The 14689-nt window shown below is 34.5% G+C and overlaps 1 protein-coding gene across 1 annotated transcript; it reads left to right on the forward strand.

Moving 5' to 3' along the window:
• The first annotated feature begins 2767 nt into the window (after positions 1 to 2767).
• LOC122597536 lies at positions 2768 to 13266 on the forward strand. Its single transcript, XM_043770120.1, has 18 exons — positions 2768 to 2953; positions 3047 to 3164; positions 4004 to 4141; positions 4226 to 5023; positions 5200 to 5263; positions 5349 to 5488; positions 5577 to 5888; positions 6383 to 6732; positions 8038 to 8178; positions 8299 to 8398; positions 9233 to 9313; positions 9419 to 9520; positions 9616 to 10071; positions 10170 to 11195; positions 11350 to 11413; positions 11730 to 11869; positions 11956 to 12267; positions 12640 to 13266. The coding sequence occupies exons 1-18, from the start codon at positions 2910 to 2912 to the stop codon at positions 12973 to 12975; spliced, it is 4722 nt and encodes a 1573-aa protein (XP_043626055.1). The 5' UTR covers positions 2768 to 2909; the 3' UTR covers positions 12976 to 13266.
• The last annotated feature ends 1423 nt before the right edge of the window (positions 13267 to 14689 follow it).

Consider the following 14689-nt stretch of genomic DNA (forward strand, 5'->3'; position numbering starts at 1 on the left):
AAAACTCCTCTATACCCTTGGATCAAAGAAAATGGATGGACAAAATTAAAAATAAAAAACCCCTCTCAACACTAGAGGGTATTTTCGTCATCTTCTTTTTTTCTCTCTCTTATTTTATTAGAATTCTATCTAATTCACTAAAAAACTTTTATCTTACAAACCGTAAATCGTTAGACGAAAAGAAAAGCGTGGGTAGTCTTATAATTTCGTTCTCTTTCATTAGAAATGCGATTCGATATACTTTTGATGACTTTTTAAATTTAGTTTTTTTTTATCACGTTCATCTTACACATATGTAAGTTGTACTTACCCATGGGCAAGTTGTACTTACCCCTAATACATCCCGCTCTAGGGTTTAGGGTTTGAAGGTCGAGGGTTAGCCGGCTAACCCTCTGGCTTCAAACCCTAAACCCTGTAGTGGGAACCCTCATCCTTTTTAGGTTTTTAGGGTTTAGCATTTAGGGTTTAGATTTTCCAAGGTTTTTAGAATGTAGCTTCCCCCTCATATTAGCAATTAAGCTTTAGGGTTTGAAGTTGTAGGGTTAGCATAACGGCTAACCCTACAACTTCAAACCCTAAACGCTAAAACGTACCGTGTACCCGCTCTAGGGTTTAAGGTTTAAAGCCCGAGTGTTAGCCTTGAAGGTCGAGGGTTAGCCGATAGGCTAACACTCGGGCTTTAAACCCTAAACCCTAGAGTGGGAACCCTCATCCGCTTTAGGTTTTTAGGGTTTAGATTTTCCTAGATTTTTAGAAAGTAGCCCCCCCTCGGATTAGAAATTAAGCTTTAGGGTTAGTATTTAGGGTTTTACAATGCGTCCTCATCATTTTTGAACTTTATAAGTAACTTACCATGTGTAGGTTGTACTACCCATGGGCAGGTTATACAACCACCAGTTCCAGGTCTTTCATACACATGTGTAGGTTGTATTTACACATGTGTAAGATGAACGTGATGGAAAAAAAAAAGAAATTTAAAAAGTCGCCAAAAGTATATCGAATCGCATCTCTAATGAAAGATGACGAAATTTCAAGACTACCCATGTTTTTTTTTCCGTCTAACGATGTACGGTTTGTGAGATAAAAGTTTTTTATGATTTAGATATTTTTTGATTTAATAAGAGGAGAGAGACAGAGAGTGCTGAAAACTTTTTAATAATGACAACATGCCCTTCTGATCTTGATGAATGGAGGGCTGAGATTGGTTCTCGCGTTCTTTTTTTTAGTTGTTCTCAAAATAACATCCATCCATATATATTATATATATATATATATATATATATATTATATATATATTTAATTTTAAGCCAAAATCGGGCCTTTCTTCCTCCTCTTAATGCGCGTTCAAATTTGAAAGAAATGTTCAGACGCCGACCGTGCTTATAGTGTCCTCCACCGGTCAGGAGTCGGACGCACCCTGAGACACCCTATAAGGAAGGGCTTTATCAGGCGGGGCATAAGCCCACTAGTTCTTATATTAATGATTGATTATTTTGTATGGTTGTATAAAGAATTTATTTTATTATTTTTTTTTTCCTTTGTTTTTTTAACAATTGGTGGCGACATATATACCTATTGTAAACTAAATTAATAATACCATTTTTTCCCTTCCTAAGAAAAAGTTGGTGGAATTTTTAATTGATTAAATCTGTGAATAAGATACCACTTGATTGACTAATGAGCTATCATCTAATTTAATTTTAGTAAAAAAAAAAACTCCAGAGTCTAGAAAGTACAAGTTAAGGTGGGTTAGACTTTAGTCCAAGACAAGTGATGGGCCTATAAGGTTTTATCCAGTGAATCATCATCCAACATTTCTAATTTAATAAATTGGAAACGATAACTATAATGGTAAAGAATGAGTAGTTTGTTTGTCTTAAAAAATATATTTTTCTTTTATAAATATGTTTAGTTTAATTTTGTTTTTAAACTATAGCTCTTCAATATAACAAGCAGGTTACATAAAGTGGCAAGAGAAGAACTACTTGTCTAAGCGAAGTAATATGAATTATAGTACTATTTAGTGGAGTTAATTTAACCAAACAAAAATTTTCTCTTAAGGGGAAAACTTAAAAGATTCATGTTTATTATTTTTCACATATGTTTTAAGTTTGACTTTCTAAAGTTATCAGTTTATAGGTTTTTTTTCTCCCCATATCAATAACAACTCCTAAACTTGGACTGATTCATTGTATAGTCTATTTCCTAAGTATCTATTCTTGACCTTCTGTAAAAAATAAAATAAAATTCATGTTCTTAATTTATTATGTGGTTTTTTATTTTTTTAAAAAAGTATATATTACTGTAAGTTAATAGCAAATGTTATACCTATAAAAATGACATCGTTTTAAAATTTGAAGACTAGCATTCCTAAACACAATTTTTTTTAACAGCAAATTCTAGTCTAATTTTACTCTTACTTTTCCAACTTCCATTAAAAGCATGGTCAAAATCTATGTTTTATTGTTTTTATTGATTGATTGATGTAGTAAACGAATGTACGTATCGAGATTGAACACAACTCACTTGTCCATGACTTCATTCATTCATGCCAAATTAGGCCCTGCAAAACACCACATCAGATTGTCCTACGTGGCAACCATGCAACCGTCTCATCTTAACCGTCCACGTATACCACCTAAACTAAAACCCCAATCCAACGATCTTAAATCATCCAACTAGTCAATCGTATACAACCCTCTCCCACCGTAACTATCGTAGGCACGCACTAGCAGTGTTTACATAAATTTATTACACAACCTATCACTCAAAATTCTTTTCAGAATCAAAACCCTAAAAATCAATATTTATCGTCTAATGGAAGACGAGATATCAACACAAAAATTGTGATTTTCAATTTGAATTAATCTAATCAGTATTTAAAAATTAGGGCTTTTTGTCTCATAGAGATGGATTCTTCGGCAATCGCAAGATATATCCCTCAAATTTCAAAGTAAAATATTATAATAGTTTTATGTACAATTCTATATGTATAGTTGTATATGTAAATAATTATATATATATATGTGTGTGTTTTGATTGTTAGGAAAAGAGTGTTCCCGGGGAGTAGTAGTAGCGGTGGTGGTAATATGGAACCCGATGTGATTGAGATTGCTCCTCCCTCTGCGAATTCGATATCGAAACGGAAAGCGAAAGGGAAGCAGGTATATATATATATATATCTATAGGGAAAAGTGAATATATATATATATATATATATATATGTATATATGTAATTTTAATTATAAAAAATGTGAGACTTTTTTGAAATAGAAATAGAATTCAATCGATGTAAGTTAGTGTTTTTGTGTTATGATTTTGCTACATATATGTTAAGCCTATATATATTGGTTATTTGGTTTGCATTTGATACATTGGATTAGTGTTTGTTGGAATAAAGTATGTGTTTGTTTAGATAGCTATAAGTATTCACAAGCGATTTTAATCATTTTATGTTATATAAGACACACAAAATGCTTGTCTGAATAGAGCTGGACGATATCGGGTCTTTGTGTGCGTCTGTGTGAGGGAATCGGTAACACTGCACAGGGAAATGGTAGTCATGTTTGACAATGGAAAGGTTGTGGTGTTGTAAGGAGGCTAATTGGTGGGTTTCGTGAAATGTGGTTAGATGGTTTAAGTTCAAGTATTATGAATGAGAAATATATGTGATTTAAAATGGTGTGATTAAATGATTATCTGTGGTTTGGTGTTCATTTTGTTGATAATAATTTGATAACCTTCCTTTTCCTTTAGTTTATTGGCCTCACGTTGTAATCTCCTAGGCGGATTATTGCTCTTAAAGTTTTTGGGTTTTGATCTTAGAATACACAACTATCTTGCGTTACAATATTAAGTGAAGATTTCTTACAAAGGCAAAATTGTAAGCTAGGTGCCTGAAAGAACATTAAGGACAGAAAACTAAGTGACTAATTCTGTATTATATGTGGTTGTGTTTATTTTCAACTCACTGAGTCCTTATTTTGTCAATTGTTTTTCTCAGGTTGCTTATCTTGAAATAATTGATGTTGACATGGATGAAGATCGCAATGATGTAGTTTTCATTGAAAGGATGACTGGGTCTAACAAAAAGACCCTGACCAACTCTGCAAAAAAGGTCAAGTTAAGTAAGAATGGGAAGGTATAAGTTTTCCTGGTTAAGTTTATTATCGTGTTTTCTGGTGATTAACATGTATAGTTACCTTTCATTTATTATATGTTTTAGGGAGTTCCAGTGGAGCATGGACATTCTTCTAAGAGTTTTACCCCAGGATCAAATAACTTTTTTGATTTAGATGATTACATTTTTGATGATGATTATTCGGCGCTGCAAGCCCATTTTGATGACATTAATTTCCCTACTGGGATTGAAGCTTCTGTTCCCTCCTTGCCAGATCTACTTCAAATGAAAAAGAAGATACCGGTAAATGCCTTGGAAACTTTTCATGCACAGTTGGCAGCAAGTCAAAGTCAACATACTGCCGTGAACCCATCGTCCACATCTACCTGGTTTCCTTCAAGTGAACAGAATCCAGGCGGTCTTGGAAGGTCCACTTATTTGAATTCAATGACACCAAACAATTTTAATGTAGTTCAAGCCCAAAACAACCCCTATAGTTATACAGGTGTTGGTAGCAGATATTATCCTCGAGTTGGTAACGGTGCTTCAAGTTTCTCCACAGTTTATCCTCTAGGTCTAGATACAGAAATTTCTAAATGGCATAATTCAGTGATGAAGAACCATCTGGGACTGAATGATGCCTTTTCAGATGCTATGTTTCCTGAATCTGGGGGTATATCTATTGACAATATGCTAGCTGGCCAAAATACTGGAAATGTCCCAACCCCAATCTCAACCTCAAAACCAAATGCAACAAGTTCAAGCTTAGTGGGAAGTTCGTCTAGCATGGCAACACTTGATAAAGATGATGCTCTGAAAAGATATGAAAGTTTCAAGAAGTTTGATACTGTCGTGGACTATTCAGATCATGCTTATGCAATACAGAAGCCAGGAGTGAAGCAGGCAAGATAGCATCTCAATGGTTTTATATTAACATGTTTCTATCTATCATCCTTTTATGCTTTCTTCCATTATTTATTAAATAATTACTTCATTTTATTTATATAATTATCTATTTATTTTTTGGTATCAACTTGATGGTTCATTATCCTTAATATACATACAATCACATGTTTCAGCCACCAAAAAATTGGGCTAAAAAGATACAGGAAGAGTGGAGGATTCTTGAGAAAGACTTGCCTGGTGCGTCTCACTAAGTGACATATTTAATAATATACTATAAGTACTGATATATATGCTAATTTTGGTGTTCTATTTTTTGTTATAGACACAATATTTGTGAGGGTTTATGAATCGAGAATGGATATTTTAAGAGCTGTAATTGTTGGGGCAGAGGGGACTCCATATCATGATGGTCTTTTCTTTTTTGATGTGTGTTTTCCAAGCAGCTATCCAAATATCCCTCCAGTGAGTCATCTTTTTTAGTTTTGTTCACTTGGTATTATCAATGCATATCCCATTAACTTTGTGTGTGCGTGTTTGATTATTTTATCAGCTTGTGTATTATCGCTCTGGTGGTCTGCGTATAAATCCAAATCTGTATGGCTGTGGAAAAGTTTGCTTGAGCCTTTTAAACACGTGGACTGGTGGTCCGAAGGAGAAGTGGCTCCCTGGCACTTCGACTATGCTCCAGGTTCTGGTCTCTATACAGGGTTTGATTTTGAACACAAAACCGTACTTCAATGAGCCTGGGTTTGCGCATTCGAATGGCTCTGTACGAGGGGAAAACGCTTCTGTCAAATACAATGAGGAAACCCTTATCAAATCGCTCAAGACCATGGTGTATACAATGAGGCAACCACCGAAGGTAAGATTTACAGGTTGGGTATAGTCGAAATAGATAATTCTTGTTAATAGTTGAAACGTCTAGGGTTTAGTTGACGTGAAACTCTCTCCAAAAGTTATTTTCTTATGATTATATATAAACCACCTGTAAGGTGGCCTAGTGGTTAGGTTCCCTGTTTTCTTAGAAGAGGTCCCAGGTTTGAAACTTCGTTAGGTACGCATCTTGGGGGCGACCAAGGGAGTGCTTCGAGGATACACCGTTTAGACAGTACATCTTAGTAAAAGAAAACCTCACCATCTCCGGGTAACCTGAACAGGGAAAACCTACTAGGTTTATAATGTTAACATATATTGTTTCAATGATGAACAGTTTTGTTTTACTAGTTATGGTCTTATTTTTACTCATTTGACTTGTTAGAGAAAGCATAGTCCAAAGTCCGGCATTGATTGCTTTGTATTTTGCCAACAAGGTTTTGAGTTTCCTTATGGTGGTTCATAATGTTTTTCTTGATGCAGAACTTTGAGGATTTGGTGGTTGGGCATTTCCGGGCTCGTGCACGTGATATTTTGATGGCGTGTAAAGCTTATACGGAAGGGGTGCAAGTTGGGTGTCTTGTGAGAGGAGGTGTACAAGACGTTGATGAGGGTGACAATAGTTGTTCAACAGATTTTAAGAACAGTGTGGTGTTATACATAAAGAACCTTATAGCTGCATTTAAGGATATCGGAGCCAATGAAGCAGAGGAATTCCTGTCTATAAGCAAAAAGCAAAGTTCTTTACCTGCATCTGCACCGAACCCCACTCTTTCTCTTGGTCATACTCCATTCCAGTTTATGAGTCCTGTATCTGCTTTCAATCAGCATTGGTAAAAAAAATGGCAATGTTACTGGATTTTGGTAGATTGCAATATGATCTTTATCTTTCTTTGATGGGAATTTCATCTTGGGAGACCCCATATGATTAATCTATTTTATGTTATGCTATTATATATGTATATAGGGGGAGGGGTTACTAAGAATCTATTGACCAACTCTTTTCTAATGTTAACAAATTTCATTTGGCCTCTTTATTGAGAGATAATTTGTTGCTTGTTTTGTGCGTTATTCTCCTTGATCATTTTAAGTCCAAGGTTTCTGATGTGGTTTAAACTTTAGACCGAGGTTTGATAAATGATTACATATGCATTTTCGAAAAATTTATGTATCTCCAGGCAAAATGTGGAAGACGTATTGTGTGCGCTTGACAAAGTGAAGATATGTCCTTCAAAGTTACTCCCATGACATGTCCGTCTAGCCCTTATATTTGTTCTTTGCTGCATTCAAAGATCCATGTGGTCAAACAGCAGGAATCATTTTCCCATTGTATTATCTGGTTAATGTATTATCACCGGATAGATATGTTCACTTTTAGGGCTAGTATAAAAGTAAATTATCTTACCTTATTTTCACATGATCACAAATTATTTGTATTATTTTATATATTGATCGACTTCGAATATTCACTTCATACCAACAATTGGAGACTTGATAAGAGTCGAGTGCTTTTGTATAGACAACTGAAGTACTGATCAAAGTCGAGTATTATTTTAGCAACAGTTGAAGTTGAAATCGAGGTTAAGTATTCATTTTAAGAATTATTTGTATATTCATTAGTGACAAATTTGTATTTGTTTGTATGTTTTATATATCAATAGCAATAAATCCTTATATAAAAAATCATACGTCTAAAACTAATGAGTTATTCTAATAATTAACTTGTTTGCACCTACATTTTCACCTTAGAACCAAACCTACATTTTAGAATCCAAAATTCTCATTTCCTCATTCTTTAACCAAAAGTTAAATTACAACGAGATTACACTCTTAAATAACTCCTTGTTGTGTTATACTTATACTTATCTAAAAATAAAATATTACGAGTAATTGCATTGACTGTCGACTTAGAAATCATATAAACTGCTATCCAACGTGGCACACACGCAAAACATTATCGGCCCATTCGTTTCCTCATCAGAACCGTCCACGTGTCTCATTCCTTCAGAAAAGCCAATCCAATGGCCATAAATTATCCTCACACGCAACACTTCCCACCATAATTACCATAAGATTGCACTCGCATAATTACATTACATACATACCTATATATATCTAAATTAATTAATTTTTTCCCCTTATAAATCAATCGCTTACACAATAAGGTTTTCCTTTTGTCAAAGAAAAAATTATTTTTTTAATAAAAAGAACCCACGTAAAATTAGGGTTTTGATATATATGGATTCATCTACATTTTCAACATACACCCACAATTCAAAGTAAAGATTTGTTTTTTATACATTTATTTATTATTTACATTGCGTTATATTGATATTTATGTATGTATATATGTATTGATTGAATGTGTATGTGTGTGTTTTTTTTTTTGAAATTTACAGGAAAAGATTGTTTTTGGAGAGTAATAGTTCATCAAGTTGGGAGCTTGATGTGATCAAGAGTGAACCCGAATCCAGTGATCAGATATCGATATCGAAGGAGGTATAAAGTTTCTTGATTTTGTATATTTTTGGTTTACTAATTAAATTATGGGTTTTTGATAATTATGTATGATGATTATCACTAGCAAAGCCGAAAATGATTGGATGATGGATTTTAACTTAGAATTAACAATTTCATAATGGTAATGAAAATTTTAACTTTTAATGACTCTCCTTAGGGATGTTGTTAACTTTTATCGCGTTAAATTAATTTTCTTTTTTAGTTTTAAGCATGCTCTGTATTGTCAGAATACATATGTGTTGTTAAGAATGCCGCTACAAAATTATGAGCAATTATAAGTAACTAAGTGAGTTTACATCTTTAACATAAACAAAATGCTTGTCTGCATAGAGTTGAATTAATGAAGCTCTTTGGACTTGAGAAAATTTGTAAAGTTTCGTAAATAAGTGGTAGTTGGAGAATCGGAAAGCTGGGATATTGCTATAAATTTTTTGGATTCTTTAGTTACCTTTTCTCTATTCATTTATTGACATGTTAGTATCAAATTTAATTTCACTGCTGTATAAGCTCTCTGGGTTTCGTTTTTAGTATACACAACTGACTGAGGTAAAATGGCTGTAAGTTGTTGTTTCACCCTGCTTTGTGAATATTTTGATTGAATAATTGCAACTAATTGGATGCTTCAAAAGAAATAAAGTGACATCAGAATTAAATTGATAGTGGTTTTTGTGTTTTCTCAGTTAAGGTGCAGTGTTGCTGCAAGTATGGAATTGCTCTCATAATTTAGAAACATACTAATTGACCAGTTAATTCTGTTGCACTTGTGTTGTATATTCTCGCAACTCATTAATCCCCGTTACACAATCTTATCAGGCTGACTTTGAGGAAATGATTAATGTTGACATGGACGAGGACCTCGTTGAAGATAAGATTGCGTCTACCAAAAAGATGAAGGTACAAATTTATTTCAATTCCATTCCATAATCTAAAGTTTACCACAATACTTAACTTGTGTTGCTGTTGAGCCTAGTTATAGTTATGTATCTTCTGTATTCCTAGGGTTCGACGGACATGTCATTGAGTCCTAGGAGTGCACTACATTCTAATTTAGAGGCCACAGTTGACTCTGCAAAGGAGATTGAGACAATTGACAAGGGGAAGGTACATGTTTGTATCTTGATTATGTTTTTCTATCTTGTTTTCTGTTGATTTATAGTTTAATGTGTATACTTAACCTTGATTCTTCTCCATTATAGGGGATACTTGTGGAGCCAGATCTTTCTGAGGAGAGTCTAACCCCAGAATCAAATGAGCTTTTTGATTTGGATGGTTATGTTTCTGATGATGACTTTTGGGCTTTGCAAGCACATTTTGATAACATAGATCTCCCCGCTGGAGTTGAAGCTCCTTTTCCGTTGTTACCAGATATAGTCCAAATGAAAAAGAAGACCCCTGTACATCAACAGAACGGAATTGACCAATTGTCTACATCTACCCGGTCTCCTAATTATACAGGAGGTCCTACTAGTGGATGGCAATATGATCCAAAGATCACTGTCAAGTCTGAAAAGAAGGTAAATAATAATGGGAGTAAATGTCAACAGAACGGGGTTGACCAATTGTCTACATCTACCTGGTCTCCTAATTATACAGGAGATCCTAGTAGTGGATCACGATATGATCCAAATATTACTGTCAAGTCTGAAAAAAAGGTAAATTAGAATGGGAAGGTTTAGGTTTTTTTCTTGATTCATGTTTCTTATTATGTTTTCTGGTGATCAATATGTGTACTTTAACTGCAAATCTGTAGGAGGTTCCAATGAAGCCCGGTACCTTAGGATCAAATAACTCTTTTGATATAGCTGATTATGTTGATGAGGACCTGTGGGCTCTGCAAGCCCATTTTGATAACATAGATCTTCCTACTGGTATTGAAGCTCCCATTCCATGGTTACCAGACTTTGTCCAAATGAAGAAGACGACCCCTGTTGAGCCCTTGGTTACTAAACATGCCCTGTTTGCAGCAAGTAAAAGTCAACCGAATGGGGATGAATCAACGTTCAACTTTTCAAATAAAAAGAAACTAACTGTTCGAAGGAGGTCTACCTTTTTTGATGTAAAATCACAAAGCAATCTTACACATGTTCCAGCACACAACCTAGCCTCTAACTATACAGGGTTCGGTACCAATTTATATAACAATCCTTATGCTCAAGCTCATAAGGGAACTTCACAAACACCATTTGCAGCAAGTCAAAGTCAACTACACGGGGTTAATCCATTGCCGTCATCTATCTGGCATCAATCAAGTGAAAAAAACTCAGCTGTTTGGAAGAAGTCCAGCTTTTTTGATGTAAAGCCACCAAGCGATGTTCAAAGTTATATTGCAGATAATATACCCTCTCATTATACAGGATCGGGCAGCGGTTTTTATTATAATCCGAATACTCAAGCTGGTAATGGCAGATTAAGTTTCTCCTCAAGTTATCATCCTCCAGCATCAGATCCAAAAGTTTCTGAATGGCAAAATTCAATAATGAAGAACCATATGGAGCTGAATGAGGGCTCCCTAAGTGCTATGTTTCCTGAACATGGGGGCATGTATCCTGAGTACGATACAATACCAGACTTTGATACTGGAGATGGCCTGAATCTAAACCCGAACGCAAACCCGAACCTTGAAAGTTCAATTTCAAGTTTAATTGGAAGCTCATCTAGCATGGCAAGGCTTGATAATGATGAGGTTAAGAAAATGTATGAAAGTTTCAAGAATTTTGATATTGTTGTGGACTTTCCGGATCATACTTTTGCATCTATGAATCAAGCAATGATGCAGGCAAGTTTTGCGCCTTCATAAATATGTTGCTGTAATTCATTCTTTTACGTTCTCTTTCATTATTTTTAATATATATATATTTTAAAACTGTTCTTATTTGATTGTCCCCTATATATATATACATGTATATATATATACATGTCACGTGTTTCAGCCAACAAAAAATTGGACTAAAAAGATACAGGAAGAGTGGAGGATTCTTAAGAAAGACTTGCCTGGTACATCTCACAGATTAATGTGTTCAATAATATACTAAAATTCCCTAATATACTTCTCTCTCTCTCTCTCTCTATATATATATATATATATATGGGAAAATGATTTATGCAGCTAACTGCAGGTGTAGTTCTTAACAAAAAATTACATCTTAATCTTTTTAAATTATGTATATAACCCCCCCCCCCCCCCCCCCCCCCCCCCTTTTCTGATTTTCACCTTGCTGCAGCCAAAATGGCTGCAGTCGACTGCAGCTATGCTAACCCCTATATATATATACACACATATGTAATTTTTGATGTTCTATTTTTGATACAGATACAATATTTGTGAGGGCTTATGAATCCAGAATGGATCTATTAAGAGCTGTAATTATCGGAGCAGAGGGCACTCCATATCATGATGGTCTTTTTGTTTTTGATGTGTGTTTTCCAAGAAACTATCCAAACACCCCGCCTGTGAGTTGTCTTATTTATGCTATCCTAGTGGTATTACTGCATATCCCGTTAACTTGATGTTTGTGTGTTTTTAATTATCTTATCAGCTTGTGAATTATCGCTCTAGTGGCCTGCGTATAAATCCAAATCTGTATGGCTGTGGAAAAGTTTGCTTGAGCCTTTTAAACACGTGGGCTGGTGGTCCGCAGGAGAAGTGGCGCCCTGGTTATTCGACTATGCTCCAGGTTCTGGTCTCTATACAAGGTTTAATTTTGAATTCAGAGCCCTACTTCAATGAACCTGGACATGAATATTTGAGAGGCTCTCCGCGTGGAGAAAATCGTTCAATGGAATACAATGAGAATACTCTTATTTTGTCACTAAAAACAATGGTGTATACCATGAACAGACCACCCAAGGTAAGAGTTAGAAGTGTTGTCATAAATGGGAAAGTTGGTCAACGGATCAGGATGAGTAGTTTCTTGGTCTGGTCAGAACCATCTGGTTAGGTTCAGTTGACGTGAAAAACTTTTCAGTAAAATGATTGCCTAAGTGTTTAATGAATTAAATATATGTTTTATGATATTTTTGACCAGTTAGACCCATTTGACCCCTTTTTTTTATTAATATATTTTTTTTGTGTTTAAAAAATATAAATAAAAATATAAATATATTTTTTTGTGTTTACAAGTAAATGGGTTGAAATTCTCCATCCTATGCCCACAAGATTGAGTTTTTTTTTAATTCTTTCCTTATATCTGCCATTCTTAATGTTTTCTTTTTTGATGCAGGACTTTGAGTATTTGGTGGTTGGGCATTTTCGCAACCATGTACGTGATATTTTGTCAGCGTGTAAGGCTTACACGGAAGATGTACGAGTTGGCTGTTTTGTGAAAGGAGGCGTGACAAGTGTTGTTGATAAGGTTGACGACCGCTCAAATTCAGCCAATTTCAAGAATGATGTAGTTTCTTACATAAAGACCCTTATAAGTGCATTTAAGAATATTGGAGCCCAGGAAGCCGACGAATTTCTGTCTATAAGTGATACGAAGGTTCCTTTACCTGCATCTGCACCAGTCCGTGCTCGTCGTTACGGTTATTATCCATTCCAGTTTACCCCTGCATAATCAGTGGTAAAAAAAAGATGCCAGTGTTAAACACATTGCTGCAATACTCTTATATTTGGACCCCAAATGACGACTTTGCATCTATTTAGAGATTATGGGTATGTTTGGCAAAACTAGCTGATGGCTGGTAGCTGAAAGCTGATAGCTGTAACTGAAAGCTGGAAGCTGTAGCTGGTAAATATTTTTAAGTGTTTGGCAGAGTAGCTGTAACTTTTACTAAAATGTGTAAAATGACAAAATTGGACATAGATTAATATACTAAACACATATATAATTTCCTTCTTGGTTAAATATGTATATATATCTATACTCTTTTATAAACAAACTATACATACCCCTTCTTCATTTAACTTTCTACCTTAAAATACCTAACTTATCCTTAATTTACAACACATTCTCAACTCACATACTACATCTAACCAAAATATCCCTAAAATATTTTTCAACCCTATTTGTCCAAACTATTTCTCCCTTTTTCACTAATTTAAATATTACCTATAATAATCTTAATGAAATTTATCTACAACGTATATCATTTAACCTTTAAAATAAATACACTATATCTTTTTACATCAATTACCTTTACATTAATAATAAAGTAGTTGTTTATCGAATTTACTTTTGAGTTTTTGAGGCAGCGAGAGAGAACGGAAGCAGACATGCCACATGCCCTCACAAGGATATCAAAGTAATTTTTTAGAGCAAAAGCTTGCAGCTCCATTCTAACGCTAGTCATCCTAGCGTTTCAAAAACAAGCTTTTTCACCCAATTTTACAGCTTGAAGCTTTTTAACCAAACAAGGATTTTTATTGCATATGAGCTTTTTCCTAAAAGCTAAAACTTAAAGCTCTTAAAAGCTCCTTGTCAAACATACCCTATACTTTGACAACTCTTTTTCAATGCTAAAGTTTTGACTTGTTTGCATATGTAGTACTATACCCTCGTTTTAGAAAATATATATGTACAATATCTGTTTAGGCATTTTCTCCCTGATCTTTTATAACTTTGTTACCAAAGAAGGTAGGAAAAATTCGAGAAAATTAGCCTAAGGTTGTCCAAATGATATCTAATGTGATGATAACAAGGATGATTTCATGTATTGATTACAGTGGCGTTTCCAAGTTTCAAATATTTGCGGTCTAAGTACAAGCAGTCAGATTATAAGTTTTATGTTGGTTGTGTCCAGCTCCAGTGGTTGTGTTTTCAATTTAAGTGGTCATTTGTTTAAGTTCGTCTATGTGTAAGTTCAACAAGGAGTTGGGTTTTCAAGTTCAAGTAGGCTTATACTATAGGTATATTCAAGTTTGTGCAAGTTATGTTCAAGTTCACTTGGTTGTATGTTGGGATTAATCACGGGAAGACCAACGTATTTTCTCATTTGTACACGGTTGCCCATTATACTTTTTATTGATGAGGTTTATCCACATATTTTTTTTTGTACACGGTTGATCAATATTACCGACTATTACAGGTAAACCGGTCAACTTTGGGTCAACCGTGTACAAAAAAAAAGTATGTGGGTAAACCTTATCAATAAAAAAGTATAATGGGCAACCGTGTACAAATGTGAAAGTACGTTGGTCTTCTCGTGATTAATCTAATTTTAATCAACGTTCCTAAACATGTACTTTTTAATCAACACAACTATATATTATATTGTCAATTGTTTCCTTACATTCTATCTTCATAATTATGTCCATATTATAATTATACT

Source organism: Erigeron canadensis, chromosome 4 (assembly GCF_010389155.1).
Source record: "Erigeron canadensis isolate Cc75 chromosome 4, C_canadensis_v1, whole genome shotgun sequence".
Classification (NCBI taxonomy): domain Eukaryota; kingdom Viridiplantae; phylum Streptophyta; class Magnoliopsida; order Asterales; family Asteraceae; genus Erigeron; species Erigeron canadensis.